General features: G+C 42.5%; 1 protein-coding gene across 1 annotated transcript in view; it reads left to right on the forward strand.

Moving 5' to 3' along the window:
- bcl9 (BCL9 transcription coactivator) overlaps positions 1-16,035 on the forward strand; it is a 31,181-nt gene extending 15,146 nt beyond the window's left edge. Inside the window, exons 2-9 of the mRNA XM_028435441.1 lie at positions 2,737-3,229; positions 7,564-7,877; positions 7,973-8,080; positions 8,239-8,425; positions 8,584-8,680; positions 8,777-10,934; positions 12,079-12,351; positions 14,211-16,035. Of these exons, the coding sequence (XP_028291242.1) occupies positions 2,943-3,229; positions 7,564-7,877; positions 7,973-8,080; positions 8,239-8,425; positions 8,584-8,680; positions 8,777-10,934; positions 12,079-12,351; positions 14,211-15,247 (4,461 nt within the window). The 5' untranslated portion in view covers positions 2,737-2,942 and the 3' untranslated portion in view covers positions 15,248-16,035. The remainder of the gene's footprint in view (positions 1-2,736; positions 3,230-7,563; positions 7,878-7,972; positions 8,081-8,238; positions 8,426-8,583; positions 8,681-8,776; positions 10,935-12,078; positions 12,352-14,210) is intronic.
- The last annotated feature ends 1,111 nt before the right edge of the window (positions 16,036-17,146 follow it).

Below are 17,146 nucleotides of genomic sequence, written 5' to 3' on the forward strand. Positions count from 1 at the left end.
AAAAATGTATTTAACATTTTATGTAATGTTTGCGATCCAGACATCACAGCTGCAGAAATGTGGTAAAATTCTTGTTTTAACTTTTTTTTTTCTTCTTCCAGTATCGAAGTGTTTATTATTATTAAAGTGAAGCACGTGATTTAACTTGAGTCTTAGTTCTTTAAAACACTTTTTAGTAGGTGCACAATAAGGCGCTGCACACTTCTCTAGTATAGTTTCCGCTCCCCGTCAGAACGGTGTCGTTTGGATACACAACGCTCCTCTGTGTGTAGGAAAGCCTGCCTCGACTCATGCACAGAAGTCATCCCTGACCTGGACACATGTAAATCACTCCTCCTGTAGACCAGCGAGTCTGGAGCGCTGCTGCTGCAGCAGCAGTCGGGTCTGTTTGGCTGCTTCCTGGTGACAACCCACCCCCCTAACCACCTCCCCTTACTGGGGGAACTCTGGAGCCAGTTACTTTGGAGTGGAGTGTTTTGGAAGAGCTCCGAAATATTTTCAGGATGACAATGCAATCGGACTAACTAGGCAGCTCTCTTGAACAGGATTTCTCATGCAATGCTTGTGTGAGCTCACAGACGCACAGGCCCATAGTTGACTTAAAACACACAAACGCAGGTATGTGTCCCCTCCCAACTCAGTAACCACACTGCACCAAAAGGCATCGCACAATTTGTTAGTAGGAAAACAGATTGGAAGCTGCTTTATACGCCTTCCCTATTAAAAAAAAAATGACTAAAAGTTTAGTCATTACACCTTTTATGATTCTTTGAAGCTCCGTAAACTAAACAAAAGTCAAATTATGTGCAAAACAAAAAAAGTACTGATATGGAAAGCATGAATGCAAATATGTAAACTGACTACATGATACATGTTTAAAAAAAAGTATTTAACTTACTTAACTTTTGAATTTTTTTTTACGTCATGTTTGACTCTCAGGTGAACTATTTCCCCTCACTCAGCTCCACCTTCATTTTTAGTGCTGAGGTAAACAGAAGTTATTTGTTCAGCCCAAGTTTCGGTGACTCACCTGATAGATTTTTATAGGCCAATGGCAGGACTGCTTAACAAAAGAATGCATGGTTGCATTAAATCGTACTGTGTGGAAAGTCACCAGCTTATTTTATGTAAAAATATTTGGGAAAAAAAGTTAAAATATTGACAAATGTATGGCATTAAAAGATGTTCTGGTGCCCTTTAAACATGATCAGTAAGCTCTGTAACAGTAATGAGCTTTTTTTAATCAACACTCATGATACATACTTACTCCTATAAATGGTAAATGGACTTGATTTATATAGCGCTTTATCACCACACTGAAGCAGTCTCAAAGCGCTTTACACATCAGCTCATTCACCCAATCACTCTCACATTCACACACCAGTGGGACAGGACTGCCATGCAAGGCGCTAGTCGACCACTGGGAGCAACTTAAGGTTCAGTGTCTTGCCCAAGGACACTTCGACACATAGTCAGGTACTGGGATCGAACCCCCAACCTCTCGATCAGAAGACAACCCTCTACCACCCGAGCCACGGTCGCCCATATAAGAAGGACATTCATGACATTTACTATTCATTAGCTTTGCCAAAGACTCAGGGTTTGCATCAATGGTGACTAGTGTAGATTTTAGTTTATATTTGTTTTTTTTGGTGGGTGGAAGTCATTTTCAGTTCCATCCTGTCATGCCATAGGTGCCGGTGTATGTATATGTCATTGCTAGGACTCCTAAAGTAGCACCTTCTTCTCAAACTTCTGCTGTTTTGGTCAATACTAATATACAGTATATCATTGCGGACCATACATGCTTTGATTTCTGTTTTGTGGTGTGGTTTTTAATGTAAAATACTGCCACACGACTTCTGCTCTCTGCTATGGTGTTAGCACCTTGGCACATGCTTTTGTTGCGAGTACGTGGGCTGTAGGCCTGATCCAGATGCTGCTGGATAGAAGTGCTGGAGAAGAGTTTTCTATATGGGATCGTAGGACCCTTAGTGGTTTCATAGTGTCATGTCGGAGCATGCAATTCGAATTATGTGGTGACCTTTGCTTTAAAGCCTGGACTCTATGTCCACTGATATTGTCGACCTGTCCAGCTGTTCTCCAACTGTCTGTCACCAACTAAAAGAAATCCCCTCGCTCTTTTCAGCTAAAGAACAAAAATAAAGATATGCGTTCTCATGACGTATGTAGGGATGTCCAAATCAACCTCCATCTGAGCTTGTATACGTGTTTGACAAATATATTTTAACATCTCAGTGAAATGGACTTTGATTCCCATTGTTTAGATTTGTGTTTGCGAAACCAACGCAAACTAAACTAAAGCTTTCGTTTCATATCCAGCTTTGACTTTTTCCTCCTTTTTACTCTTGCATTTAAAGACTGTCACATGTGACCTCAAAGTTGTGTTTTTTACAGTTAAACAAAACAATGTCAATGCTTTATTGATGCATATTATGCAATTGTACCTTTTAATTTGTTTATCCAGTGCATTGTAAATGCTTGTATATGCATTGACAAAAAGCCATTCACTGTATATATATAAATATATATATATATATATATATATAATATAGTAAATAGACCTGCTGCAACGATGTTGTAACACTGATAGAGGTCAACTCGTTTCATTGGTTTGCTGAGACGTTATTGGTGTGTTTTTGTGTTTGTTTCGATTGTTCACCTCCTTTTCTAGATTTGCTCATTGTTTTTTCTCTCTTTGCTTTACCTCTACAGTGTGCCTGAGGGCCGTTGAAAGCCCCCTGGGGGATTTTCATACAAAGACTCTGAGCAAGAAAAGCCTCCTGGACTATAGTTGGTTTTTTACGCACGCACACACACACACACACACACACACACATATACACACACACACACAAACAAACATCCACACACACAGACATCCACACACGCACGCACACATACACAAGGACATAGAGAGAATGTTGGAGGTTCAAGAGGAGAGGCCAGCAGCGGCAGGTACAGCAACGACACATTTCAGCAAGAAGGACAGAGGAAAGAAAGACCGCGAGGAAACCAAGGACGGTCGGGGAAATCTGTCCAACATCTGCAATCCTGTTAGTGGTTCGAGGAACGTACGCACAAAAGGACCGCTCGCACACGCAGGAAGTCCACATCAGCTCATCACTTCACCTTGTTCTGTGGTTTTGGGAGCCCCATCAATGCACTCCAATAGGTTAAAAAACTCCCCGTCCACCAACACGCAAAGGTGAGTAAGCGGCCTACGACTTTTATTGTAGATTGAAGCTTGTAAATCAGTTTTTGTCTAAACAGTCTCCTCTAGTATTGAGAGTAAGGTGATACATTTATTCAAATATTAAACAGATTTGAAGAAATTCAGTTAAAGTATACCTAAAGTGATTCAGGTTTCTTTAGTGATAAATCCATTGCTTTTAGGGCTGGGTATCGCCAGGTACCTCGTGATGCGATACATCGCGATATTGTTGCCCACTAACGATATCATCACGATACGATTCTGCGATAGTCGATATATCACAGGGAATTTCATCCACGATACGTCACGATATCTGTGTCACTGAAGAAATTCCGATTTTATCTACTGCACTGAATCCATTTCACAGGAATTACAAAACATTGTCAATCAATTTCCCATGAATGACAGCCCAGTAAAACAAAGTGTATACTGCACAGTGGCTCTTCTTAACACACACTGACCACAACTAGTCACATGTCCTTGTGTTATGTTTAAGTCTAAGGAAAGTCTGATACAAAATAATGCTTCACCAAAATATTGCGAAGTATTTTGGTGCAAATTAACTTTAAATCATTAAAAACAAAATTAAGGCAGAAAATACTAATTTTAGTGCTAGTATTATCAACTTTTCTGTAAACATGGACACATATCAGTAACAAGCAGAATCAACTTGTTTCATGAAAACTGGAAAATTTCACTGCATATGAAAAATAAACATATCAGTCAGTACATGATAATATAAACAACTGGGTGGTCTATGAAAATCTGGGCACACATTTTAACTTATACTTACCACCATGTGTAAAGTTAAGTTAAACCTGCACTGCAGACTGCACATACATTAAAGTGCTAATACTAATATTAATGTGTGGGAATTGAAACGTTTACACTTCCTAAGATTTGCTTTCTTCTTTGTGAAACTTTTCTATGGATTTTGTTCTTTTCAGTCTTTTCATTAGCAGATAGAATGATCAGTAGACATCATGTTGACATGGTCAATCAAGCCAGATGAACTTATTGGTCATTATCGTGGCGTTTTTGAGGTTGCTGCATGATGGAAGATCCCCCAATCTTTCTCTCTAGGACTGATTTCGGACAGCCCTGCTTTCAAATAGTGCCATGAAGTTTGTAGCTGCCATTGTAGCTTACATCACCAGTAAAGATCAATTAACCTGTCCCTGTAGAAGTTATTAAAGCTAAAGTCATGATCGTCCTTCCAATCTCTATTACGGATCTTTGTGTGTGTTTAGGATCATGATGAGTGGATAGATACTGTTATTCTGCAAATCTTAAGCCTTTTCATCACATAGCTGAAGGCTAATCTTTGTCTCATCATCCATTAAACTTTGATACAGAGCATTTTGAGTGGCGTGGTTGTTGTGCTAGATGAATCCCGTCTGGCCTTGCTATTGCTAATGAGTGGTTTTCATGTTGCGGCGATACCTCTACGCCTATTGTTGTGTGAAATCGTCTTCGTAGGCTGGGTTTTGAAGTGTTTTATTCCTGACATCTGGAGGACGAACTGATGATTTAAAAAAACAAAAAAAAAAAACAATTAACAGTTCTTGATTTTTGTCTTTAACTGATGATATTTTCCGTGGTCAATCCAGTCAATGTCTGCTCAGTACATCTTTGTTTTGTTGATGACTAATTTAGATGGTTGTACTGGGTATGGACAATGTTTGTGAAAATATAGCTTATTCTCTATTCTACACCTCTCTAGTCTTCATCTTAATGAACCTTTTTAACCATCTGCCCTGTCTGCAACGGGGAAACCAAAGTTAGAAATAAGAATACATCTTGTTGATGTGTATATAAAGAAATACCAAGTCCTATTCTGCCTGTTTTCGCTGCTATACCCCGGTCCAGCTCACCTAATAGTAAAAGGTTACCTTGTTACCTGTAGAGCTGCATGATGATGACACGATTATTACTTCTAAGAGTGTTGTAGCAGGAAAACACCAAAACATGGTAGATAGGGGCTTTCGTGGACTGGGCCTGACCCCCCTGGCACAGGTTATTTATAGCTTGAATAACTAATGTGATACGACACACCTGGGCAACAAAAACACCTCGCGGTCACTTCAAATTAAAGGGCCAACCCTTACCTAATGTGTGTCATGTATATACCAAATATACTTTTTTCCAAAACAAAAATTACATTTTACTCTTAAAAAAACTAATAATTATGTGATTTAAGTTAAACATTTAGACTGTTGTTTTTAATGCAATCAATCTATTTTTAAATTTGAGGATCAGTGAAGCTTCTTAACTGCACACAACCCTTCATTTTTAACTGCACTTGATATATTGTCCTAATAGCTGTTGTGTAATTGTATAAACCACCAGTGTTTAGTATGCTTTCCTTAGGGAAAGATATAACCCCTTTATTAAAAAGATAAATATGTTTTGCTGTACATGTATTAACATAACAGGGCAAATAAAAGCAGTTAGGCAACAAGAACAGATAAAGTCTGAAATAATCAGCCCAGCCATTTATTAATGCTCAATATTTAATTTAATTTGCATAAGCACAACCTGACATGTTCGAGGCTTTTGTTTTGGTGGCAAATATGGCAAACAGCGCTTTCCGTTATGTGATAAAAAGCAGCGAAGCATCATGTGACAGACAGTTTGCAACATGTTCAAAGGTGTGTATCAGCTCAAAGTGATGCAGTGACCTGTTAAACCCGCTATGAATTTTTTTAGGAAAAATATGCAAATTCCCAACAAACCGTTATTGTCCTGCTTCAACACACCTGAGTTAAGCGAACGGGAGCTTTCCAGGCTGCGGAGCTTGATGAGCCTTTCTTTGGAGGCAGGTGTGCTGGGGATCTAACATGCTCTGCAGGGGCTGCTTTACCTCCTCCACCTGGATCTTACACAGCAATGTAAACCAGTTGACTGAAATCTGAGCATGGAGTTGTTGTTGTGAAACGTATTTTAAAGGGTGATTGTGCTCCTCCTACATGCTCACCGTGACATTGGAATTACTACAGGGTTACATTATGTTGTAAATGCCCCCTTACTTACGTACATTTCTCTAGTCTTATGAACTACAGCCCAAACTGTGGCTCTTTGTGGGCCCTTTTTTCTGTTTGCTGTGCATGTACACAGTGTGATTTGAACATGCTGGCAGTTGCTCAGCTCTGTTTGCGTCTGTACGTGCGTGCATTACAGAGACAGAAAGAGATTAGGGTATTGTGAAAGAGTTTTCTACCCGTCGGTTGTATCTGGCGCGCCTACACTGAGCCACTTTTGTAACGACGGTTAGTTTTGCTGTAGTTTGTGATCCATCTGCGTGTGTAGAAATCCTAATGTTGTCATTGTTCCTGTGTTTGAGGACATATGCCAACTGTTGGATGTGAAAAATAACATTGTGTTTGGCAGTTGCAAATATGACACAGAACTGGAGTTTTTGTTTTTTTAATTAAGTTTTTCATGTTGGCTAACAAACATGTGCAGTTAGATATCAGTGATTGTAAATAAATAGCCAATTAACAGCTTCTTGCCTAATTCTGCCTGTAAACTAGATAAACTCATTCTCTGCCTAAGGACATTTTATTAGATATGCCCTATTTTCAGTCTGCTTTTTATGTGTAGAAGAGGGATCACAGGCAACTCTATCACAGCATGGGCCACAAAAATGTGATTGTACCTGATCCAAGGGCCACATTTTAAACATTAATGTCAGCATTTAGAATAATGACCAATAATACAGTGTTGTTTTATTTTTTGGTGTTCTTGTAATTTTTATGTATTTTTCTGTCATTTTCTGCATTTTAAATGTGGATTTGTGCATTTTTGGGGTCACCTTCTGAATGTTTGTTGTTGTTTCCTATATTTTCCTGTCATTTTGTGTAATTTTGTGTCTCTTTGGAGTTATTTTGTAATTTGTTGATGTTTTTGTGTATATTGTCTTTTTGTTTGTGTCAGTGGTTGCTGTGTCTGTTTTTGTTGTTATTTTTTGTTTTGAGTCATTTTGTTTGTTTTTTTTTTATTTTTTGTGTACTTTGTGCATTTTGCAGTTGATTTGTATGTTTTGGAAGTTATTTTGTGTATTATGTTGGGCTTTATATTCCTTCCAACTTCTTGAAATGCAATTTTAGAGGATTTGCTTTGGGGAGGGCGCAAAAAATTAGACTGAGGCCTCCCGGGCCGGCAGGTGCCCATGTCTGATGTAGAAAAAAGGTCATCCACAAGACAACTGACAATCTTAGCAGTACCGGTTTACTGTTGAGATTATTTTGCAGTTTATCAAACTAAATTTTTTTTTCATATAGGCTAACTTTTTGGTCTTTTCTTCTTCTTTCCCCCCCCTTTTTTAGCCCTAAACCTAAGACGGAGGCCATGGTACGATCACCTCCTGTTATGTCCCCTTCCACTGCTGCCCAGGTGGACTCTAAAATGCCCAATCAGGGCAAAACAGGGAGCACAGGTAGCCAATCACAGCCTTCCCCCTGTGATTCCAAGACTATTGGTGCCAAAGGGGCTCAAAACGTTTCAGGAGGAATGGGGCTGAAAAACGGCCAAGGCCTGACGTCTGGCTCCAGCTCCAAGGTGAAAGTAAAAAGGGAGCGCAGCACCTCAGTGGAATCGTTTGATCAGCCAGAGAGCGGCACACCCACCAGTGAGGAAAAAGGTAGGGATCTCACTACCAGTGCAGCAATATGCACACGTCATGCTTAATCTGCAAAGATGTAATTCACAGATTGTTGTGTTGTTGTATTTGTGCAGATAGCAGCAGGGTGAAGAGGATGTGTGTGGCAGAGAGGAGGCAGCCGTACAGCGGAGCCGATTGGTGCTCTGGGGGAGAGAGTGACGAAGATGACAAAGGATTCTTCAGTAAGTGTGTTAACGGGTGCAACCTAGTTTGTGTGATAGTTTCAGCTGATGTACTCGACTTTAATGTCATTCCCTTGGGGACAATCGACTCTTCCCCAAAAGCCTTGAAGCTTCATAATCCTGTTGTTGTTGTCTTTTCTTTTTAACCTTTCCTGCAGATTGTAACTCCAGTGATGTGAAACCACAGGACTCTGTCACACATTCTACCTCCAATGCTGGACTCAGCCGCTCCTCCACACCATCTCACAACATGCTGGGAGCCCAAGGATCAACAGCAGAACCTCCTAGTGGCCAGAAAACAGGCTCTAAACTTGTTTATGTCTTCACCACAGAGATGGCCAACAAGTATGTAAAAGGAGGACATTGTCTTTTGCAGCATGAATCTGAAACCTGCAGTTTGTGTGTAGAATATATTGCTAATATCAGCATTATTTGGCCTGTTAGATGTTGCTCAAACTCACACATTGTGACTGATAATGATTTTTGTGTTGTCTTGTCCTTAGGGCAGCTGATGCAGTTCTAACAGGCCACACAGAAAATATCATCAGCTTCCACATGAAAAATATCTCCAACAGCAAGGACAAAGCTCATTTATTATTGGTACAAACAACATTTCGATACATAATAGTAATATGTGCCCAATACTATTGATTTAGTTTTTAACAAATGTTCTTTTTGTGCTTCTATCTGCTAAAGAACAATGCAAACGTCCAGCGAAATGACACAAAGCCTTCACAGCAACCTCCGTCCCACGCCCAAGATCAGAGCCACCAGCCTGGATTGAAGCTGTCCTTACCTGGCATGGCAGAGCCAGCCCAAACACAGCCCTCAAATCAAGGGAACCAGTCCGGTGTTCTTCAACAAGAAGGGTCATCCTCAGTCATGGAGTCCAAAAATATCCCCGGCAGTAGCCCTAGTAACACTGCAGCTTCAGTTGACCAGACCCCTGTCACCCAAAGTGAGGCAGGCCTCAACCCTCCGACATCAGTTGAAGGAGGGCAGGGTGGAGGACCGGGTGGGGTTGGTCTGACCCCCCAGCAACAGCAGCAGCAGTTAGCACAGGAGCTGTTAAACATGGAAGCTAACACAGAAGGACTGTCCCAGGAGCAGCTGGAGCATCGGCAGCGTTCCCTGCAAACCCTGCGAGATATTCAGCGTATGCTCTTCCCTGATGACCGGGACGCGCCCCCACCTCAGCCTCATGGCGGACCACACGATGGGGTGGATGGTCCACCCCGGAGGCCAGAGCAAGGTCCCCTGCAGGCAATGATGGCACAATCCCAGAGTCTTGGACCACCAGGTGGGTCAGGCGGTCCCCGTCCACAAGGCCCTCCGTTTGGTCCCCCCCATGGACCCCGGGACATGCCCCCATTTCCACAAGATGAAATGGGTCCACACATGGGAGGGCCAGGTGGCTGTGGAGATGGAGATCAGATGACGCCAGAGCAGGTTGCCTGGTTGAAGCTCCAGCAAGAGTTTTATGAAGAGAAGAGAAAAAAGCAAGAAATGCAACATCGACCACTTCCTCCAGATATGATGATGCACCCACATGGTCCACGTGGCATGATCCGAGGGCCGCCGCCTCCTTACCAAATGGGCCCAGGAGAGATGTGGGGGGGACCTGGTGGACCACCAGAACACTACCAGGAGCGCATGGCCATGGGCCCTGGCCCCAGGGGCATGAACCCTCATATGCAGAGGATGCCAGGATTCTCTGGTATGATGAATCCTGAAATGGACGGTCCCCCAAGGCCTGGAATGGGCTGGCCCGATGACATGCCGCCTCGGATGGGAGAAGCGCGAGGTTTTCCTGGAGGTCCTGGGGGGATGTTTCCTGGTCCTGGAGCTCGAGGTGAGCGTTTCCCAAACCCTCAGGCCGTCCAAGAAGCAATGTTCCACCAAGGAATGGGGGGAGAGAAGGGGTTCCCTCCTGGGATGATGATGGACATGCAAAGGATGATGGGGCACCAAAGAGGTGGAATGGAACCTGGTAATGGCATGGGCATGTTTCCCAGAATGCCCGGTGATGGTCCCATGAGTCCGTCTTCCAGGCTTCAGGCAATGGGAAGCAGAGAAATGGGACCTGAGTTTGGCATGGGTCCAGGGCCTGGACCAGGACCTCATATGCATCCTTCCAAATTACGAGATGCTCCCATGAATATGAGCCCAGACGAGATCATGAGAATGAGGGGAGGAGGAGGAACTCCAATGGAGAACTTGGGACCACAAGGCCGACCCATGCAGGGCCCTCCGTTCCCCGACCAGGCACAGGGAGTAGACTTTCCCATGGGGCCTGGGAGACCATTCCCAGGTGGACCGGGAGGAATGAGAGGTCCACATGGAGATCCTGCATTTGGTCCAGAGCACAGATCTACTCCCACAGGAGGAAACGGTCGTATGAACCACCTTCCCTCAGCTGGTGGTCCTGCACAAGGTCAGAGGGGTCGAAAACCAGCAGATTTGAATGTTCAAGCAGGAGGGGGCAACTCTCCCAGTGTTAACCCACTAAAGTCTCCCCCATTGAGGCAAGTCCAGTCCCCGATGATGGGCTCCCCCTCCGGCAACCTCAAGTCTCCTCAGACACCATCCCAGCTGGCTGGCATGCTTACTGGCCCTTCAGGTCCCTCTGCCCCACCTGCTCCACCAACGTCTGCACCCATGAAGTCTCCCCACTCCATGATGGGATCAGCTGGTGCCTCTCCTGTTCACATGAGGTCTCCCTCTCTTCCTAACCCATCTCCGGGCTGGGCTTCCTCACCAAAGCCTCCCATGCAGAGTCCTGGGGTACCGCCTCAGGGAGGGAAGCCTCCTCTCAGCATCACCTCACCAAACATGATGGGCAACATGGAGCCAGGTACACACAACTGTTTTAACCTCTCTAACGACTAAATATAAAGATGGTGAAATCAACAGTATTTTATCCCACTAAATGTTGTTTGTTTAAATGCAGCATAATAGGTTTTAATTTAAATAGGCCATTGTTGTTAAAACTATGCTCTTGTTATTCTTTATGGAATGTGCCAGCTACGAATCCAATGAAATCAGGTTTTTCTGAAAGAATTAGAATTTAAGAGCATTTATAGTTTTTTTTATTTTTTATTAGAACATTTTTCTAGGCTTTCCATCGATCTAAACGGCTATATCGGATCAGCCAATACTTTGCAATTTGTGTGATTGGCTCCAATGTCTTAATATGCCGATCCAATCAATGATTTCGTTGTTGTGTTGAAACTTTTGGCTGATGCTCCCATTGCATTGTTTTATCTGTCTAATTTATTCCAAATACGTTTTTTAAACCTTGTTACTATGTAACATGATGGACAATCTTGAATCATTAGCTGTTGGATTCAAACAAACATGTCTGTGGTGTGGGACTTTTTCTAAGTGTCCGAGACACTCAGACTAAAACTCAAGCTATTGCTCCCTCTTGTGATCAGATTAGTGATCGGTTTATTTTAACCCACATATCGTGATCCTGATTGTGTAAGCCTACCTTTTTCATTTCCCATAGTAAAAATGATTCAACAGTCATTTTTACTTTGTTTTCAGAGGACATTGTTATTGTTTTAATAATTTTTATTTTGTTTTAATGCATTTTGAGATAAATCAAATAAAACTAGGAATTCTCTGTTTCCAAAAAATATTCTCCTAAGATGTCTTCTGTTACAGTTTAATTACAATTTACTTTTTGTTCGGTTGGAAATACGCTAAATATGAAAAAACAAAACAAATCTGAGTTTAGGTTGTTGTATTTTGCACTAGGCTCAGTTGAAAACGTAATTGAAAAGCAGTGTTGGTCAAGTGCAAACTAAAAATAAGATTTTGGGTGTCTTACCAGGTGCATGTTATCACATCTGTGTTGGGGTGGGGTTGATGTAGTTATAGGCCGTTGGCTCCCTCTTGTGGTGATATGCTTCCTAATCCCTACATAGATCAAAGGGATACTGATATTGCTTGAATGTATTAACGATTATTAACTGTTGACTGTCATGTTCTAGGTGGTAATGGCCCCCAATCAGCCCCTCCTTCATCGGGGGCTCAATCTGGTCCAATGCCCATGTCGGGCAACGTGCCGTCCGGCAGTCCGTACACCTTACCTCCTGAACCAACACTATCCCAGAACCCCCTCTCCATCATGATGTCACGCATGTCCAAGTTTGCGATGCCCAGTTCTACTCCACTTTACCACGATGCCATTAAGACTGTCGCCAGTTCTGATGATGACTCGCCACCAGCTCGATCCCCAAACCTGCCATCGGTGAACAATAATGGTGAGATAAAACCTAGTTGGTGCTTTTTAATCCATCTATGGTTCATTCTTTGGTTATTTTGTTTTAAAACCAAATCAAAATAGTAAAACAAAGTGACCACACTGTTTTTATTGACTTGAAACCAAAACAGAAATACCGAAATATCAAAAACCAGATAAGCAATTCAATTCAATTAAACTTTATTTGTATGGCTCAAATTACAACAGTCATCTCAATGCGCTTATCAAAATATAAAATTATTGATAAAAAAAGAAAAAACCCAACAAGATCCACATGAAGAAGCATTTAGCGATTTTGGGGAGAAAAAACTCCCTTTTAACAGGAAGAAATCTCCAGCAGAACCAGGTTCAGAGGTAGCAGCCACTGCCTCTACTGGTTGGGGTTAGTGGCCAGAACGACCAACAGAACAGGATAGAAAAATAGAACATCAGTGTCCCAGACTAGTTGAGCCGTGAACTACAGATCAGGGACTGCCATCATCAGCTTCACAACACCTGAAACAAAGCAGAGAGAGAAGGGCGAGGAGAAGGCACAGACTGCAGAAAAACATGATACAGTATTTTCAAGTCAGCCTGCCTTGGCCTTGGGCCTCACTCCCAGTGGCCGACTCAACACTTATTGTAAAGGTGATGAATCTCTCACAGATGAGCCCATGTCTGCTCTAGCGGTTATGTTATGATTCAGCATTTTTCTGTTTTTAAATAAAATAATCTTCTGTTTGTGTGATATTTCAGGGTTTCCACGGTCATGAATTTCCTGGAAAAGTGAAAAACTGATTTTCCAATCTTGAAAAGTCATGGAGTAATTTAACTGTTTTAGAAATATAGCCTATTTTACCTCAAAGCTAGGGTAGGCGATTTTCTCAAGATTCACTTTTTAAGTTTTTGGTTCTGCAGCAGCTGTGCGCATGCATGCATGTGAGTGAGAAGGAGCACAGAGGGGAGGGGGGAGAGGGGTAAAGGCGGAGCCGTCGGGGAGGCTACATTCAAAATCATTTGATAGATAAGTGATGGACACAACTTGCATTCCCTGTACCACGTTTTTACTACTAACGGTGGCCCACTCGCAGACCTCTGTTACAGTAGTACACTAAAAAGGAATGCAAATTATTGCGCTCTAATGGTCGTGAATAGATCATCCAAATTTGGTGAAATATTTTCAAAAAGTTTTATGAAATCATTGTGAAAAAAGTGTGGGAACCATGGATATTTGGATATTTTTGGGGAAATTAGAGCAAGAACTGAAGTCCACAGCACTTGGTTTCCCTCCCCAGGTCCTGGACCAGGTCTTCACACACAATAGGACTGTTTAGGATTTATTTCAGCAGTTTTCTGGTCCTGCTAATGTTTTCATGCAGCCTGTGGATAGTTTAGCTCATGTTTGTTTTGTTTTATGGTGTTACGGTCCAAATAGTATCCAAATAAACTGGTGACTGACTATCGACTGTGAGGCTGGTGGGAAGAAAAATAGATGTTAGAACTTCTACGATTTAACACTTTTAAAAAAACAATTACACCGCTTTTTTGAGGGCATTAAAAATATTAATTTTGCAAGTTATAATTCCGCGAGCCACTAACGGCAGCGGTCAACACGCACAGAAGTTGATCACCTGAAACAGAAAAATGCTGCTTGTCTGGTTTTTACATTTTTTGTGTTTCTGTTTAGGTTTTAAGTCAGTAAAACAAAATAACCACACTTTTTTTTGTTATTTTGATTTGTTTTTCAAACATAATAACCAAAAAACCAACGGAACACAGTTTTTTTTCTTTAATCACAATGTGCTACTTTATTTTATCTTTAATTTTTTTGCTGCAATGTGTCCATAAAGTGTTAAAAATGTGATTTGAATTGATCGGCAGGAATGGTTATGAATCACCAAGGCAACCACCGTATGATGGGACCTGGGAACCCCGGACCCATGCCTGCCCTCAGCCCTCTGGGTATGAACCCAATGGGATCCCAACCCCTCTCCCATGGTTTACCCCCACAGATGCCCTCCCCCAATGCTGCCAACATGGGCCCAGGCATGATGCCTCATGGCATGATCATACCACCAAACCCCCAGGATCCAGGTATGGGAAACCCTCAAATGATGGCCCAGGGACGCATGGGTTACCCTCACCGAAGCCAGGGCTACCCCCTCACTCAGTCCCCCTCCCAGCAAGGTCCCTTCTCCCCGCACAACGGTCCTGGTCCTCAAGGGTTTCCCGGACACCCCATGGGCTTCCAGGGAGAGGGAGGACCAATGGTAGGACGCATGGGGAACATGCCTCACGGGGGAGGGGGTGATGGTGGAATGTGTAAGCCCAACACGCCTGGTGGACCTGAGTTCAACAACATGCAAGGTGGATTTAGTGATGCAGACCTTCATGAGGTGATGCGACCAGGAGCTTCTGGAATCCCTGAGTTTGATCTGTCCAGGATTATCCCGTCAGAAAAGCCGAGCCAGACTCTTTCTTACTTCCCCAGAGGTGGGGGAGACAATCCTGGGGTGAAACCATCGCATCCCTCTGGCTTCCCCATGCAGGGCATGATGGATGGTCCACCAAGGATGGGGATGCCAATGCAGGGGATGGGGGGAATGCCGGGGGGGCCCGGTGGGGGAATGGGTCCTCAAGACATGCCAATGGGAAATCCAGGCCACAATCCCATGCGACCACCAGGGTTCATGGGCCAAGGCATGATGGGACCCCAACACCGGATGATGTCTCCTGGCGGCCCTGGAGGAATGATGCAGGGCAGACAAATGGCCCACCCTGGTCCCGGGGGCTCACCTAACATGATGATGTCTCTGCAGGGCATGGGCGGCCCCTCGCAGCAGACAATGATGATGGGGGGTCAGATGAGGCCGCGCGACATGGACATGGGGTTCAGTCCAGGCCCTGGAATGTTCTAATCCAATCAAACTCTTGTATTTAGAATGTTTCTCGGACAATACATAAGAATGGATTTAGGATCATTCACTTGTTGATGGACTCATGCCAAGAAGGTAAAACAAGAGCAGGAGGAAAAACCCTGGAAATGAACTGAGAGCGAACCAGTCACCTGGTAAAGTCCTGGGAACTGATCCAGTTGAGACTCACACAGGCCAGACTTGGGAGCGCTTTTTGCCACAAGAACATAAATCTTGATGACTATTGAACTTCAGAATGTATGGGATTGTTGTGCATTGGTTTTTGCAGAACTGTTTGTGGTTTTTTGATTATGACTACAAAGAAGAGTTTGACATCAAAGAGGAATCAACTAAAAAGTCAGTGTGGATTTGCTACAGTATGTCTACTTTTTTCAAATTTAAAAACGACAAAAAAAAGACACCAAGGTGGTATGGAACAACAGAAAGGAGGAATTTGTCATTTGTGAAAACTTAAGTGGATATTCACCTTGTCCCTTGCTCCATTGTTTTGACTGTTTTTGTACAGTATATACATGAGTGTGAGTGTGCGACTGATGGTGTGTGTGTGGTATGGATGTATGTCTTTGTATGTATACGCATTCTATCAGTGACCTCTCAACTCCTCTTACCCAAATGTCATTGGAGGAATGCCCCCTAAAAATACTGTACTGTTTACCATTGGTGGGCTATTCAAATTTTAGTCTATTTTAATTTCCTTTGTAACTTCAGTGTATAACAAACCAAACTATGACCTCATTAAGATAATAGTATTATTAAAAAAAGCACAAACATGGACCATCTGCAGAAAGTGTCTTCTTTTACTATTTTTACCTTTTGAGAGTGACACTTGGTTTTGTGGGGATCCTGGCAGCTTTGCAGCACCCTGATGATCTTCAGTCCATTTCAACTTTGTTGTGGGTGATTTTTGACTTTGTGCTCCAAAACTTTCAGGACTCGGCTTTTGCTAGCGTGGAAAATATTGCTAATACCCAGATGTACTATGTGTGTTCTTGTTCCTGTTGTGTTTCCTGTTTTGTTTTGACTCTCTTGTTGACTCTGGGTAATAATCATTCCCACAGCAATAATTTTCCCAACGGTCAGCAGTAATGGGACAGGAGTGGCTGAGAGCCCCCCCTCCCCCCAGCAGGTATGCCAGGTGATATAGAAACTAGAGTTGGGTAGATCTAGTAAATCCAGTGAGGCGAGTGTGTCCAGAGTGAGACACAAAAAACATGTAAACACATACTGCTTACCATCCAGTTGACTTCCTCTCTTTTCTCTATTGTATAAGCTTGTCATGTGTTTCTCCATTGGCTTTGGTGCAGAATAGCCTGCCAGGGCTGTGGTGATGGACTACAAATAAAAGATATTGTTTTGGTATATACATGTTGTCTATGGAGTGTGTTTACACATGGCCTGTGTGAGTTTAGATACCAACTTAACACCATCTGTGATCTATGCTGCATAATATCCCTTTAAAATTAAAGCACAAAATCATTGCCTTAATTTGTTTATTTGGTGTGGTAATAGTTTAGAACTGCTAAATCAGAGGTATTTAACTCATTTTAGTTCAGGGGCCAAATACGGAGCAGTTTGATCTCAAGTGGGCTCTGGATTTTATGGGGAAAAAAACAAGTAATTTCAACATTATTGTGCCCTAGTTTACACTTCTACGTATACATAGAATACAAAATATTTAAGAAACCGACAATAGCCAACCAATAAGTGATATACATCAGTCCCAACAGAATCTTCACTTTAAATTTACTTGATTTTATGAACAATTTCTATTTAATTAAGGGAAATGTTAAGTATTAATTTGAGGAAAATTAAAAAGATAGTCAGAATTTTTAGCTTTTTAAACAGTTTAATGTTAAAAATGACTGCATCAAGTACCTGAGC

The sequence above is a fragment of the Gouania willdenowi genome, chromosome 21, assembly GCF_900634775.1.
Source record: "Gouania willdenowi chromosome 21, fGouWil2.1, whole genome shotgun sequence".
NCBI classification, from domain to species: domain Eukaryota; kingdom Metazoa; phylum Chordata; class Actinopteri; order Blenniiformes; family Gobiesocidae; genus Gouania; species Gouania willdenowi.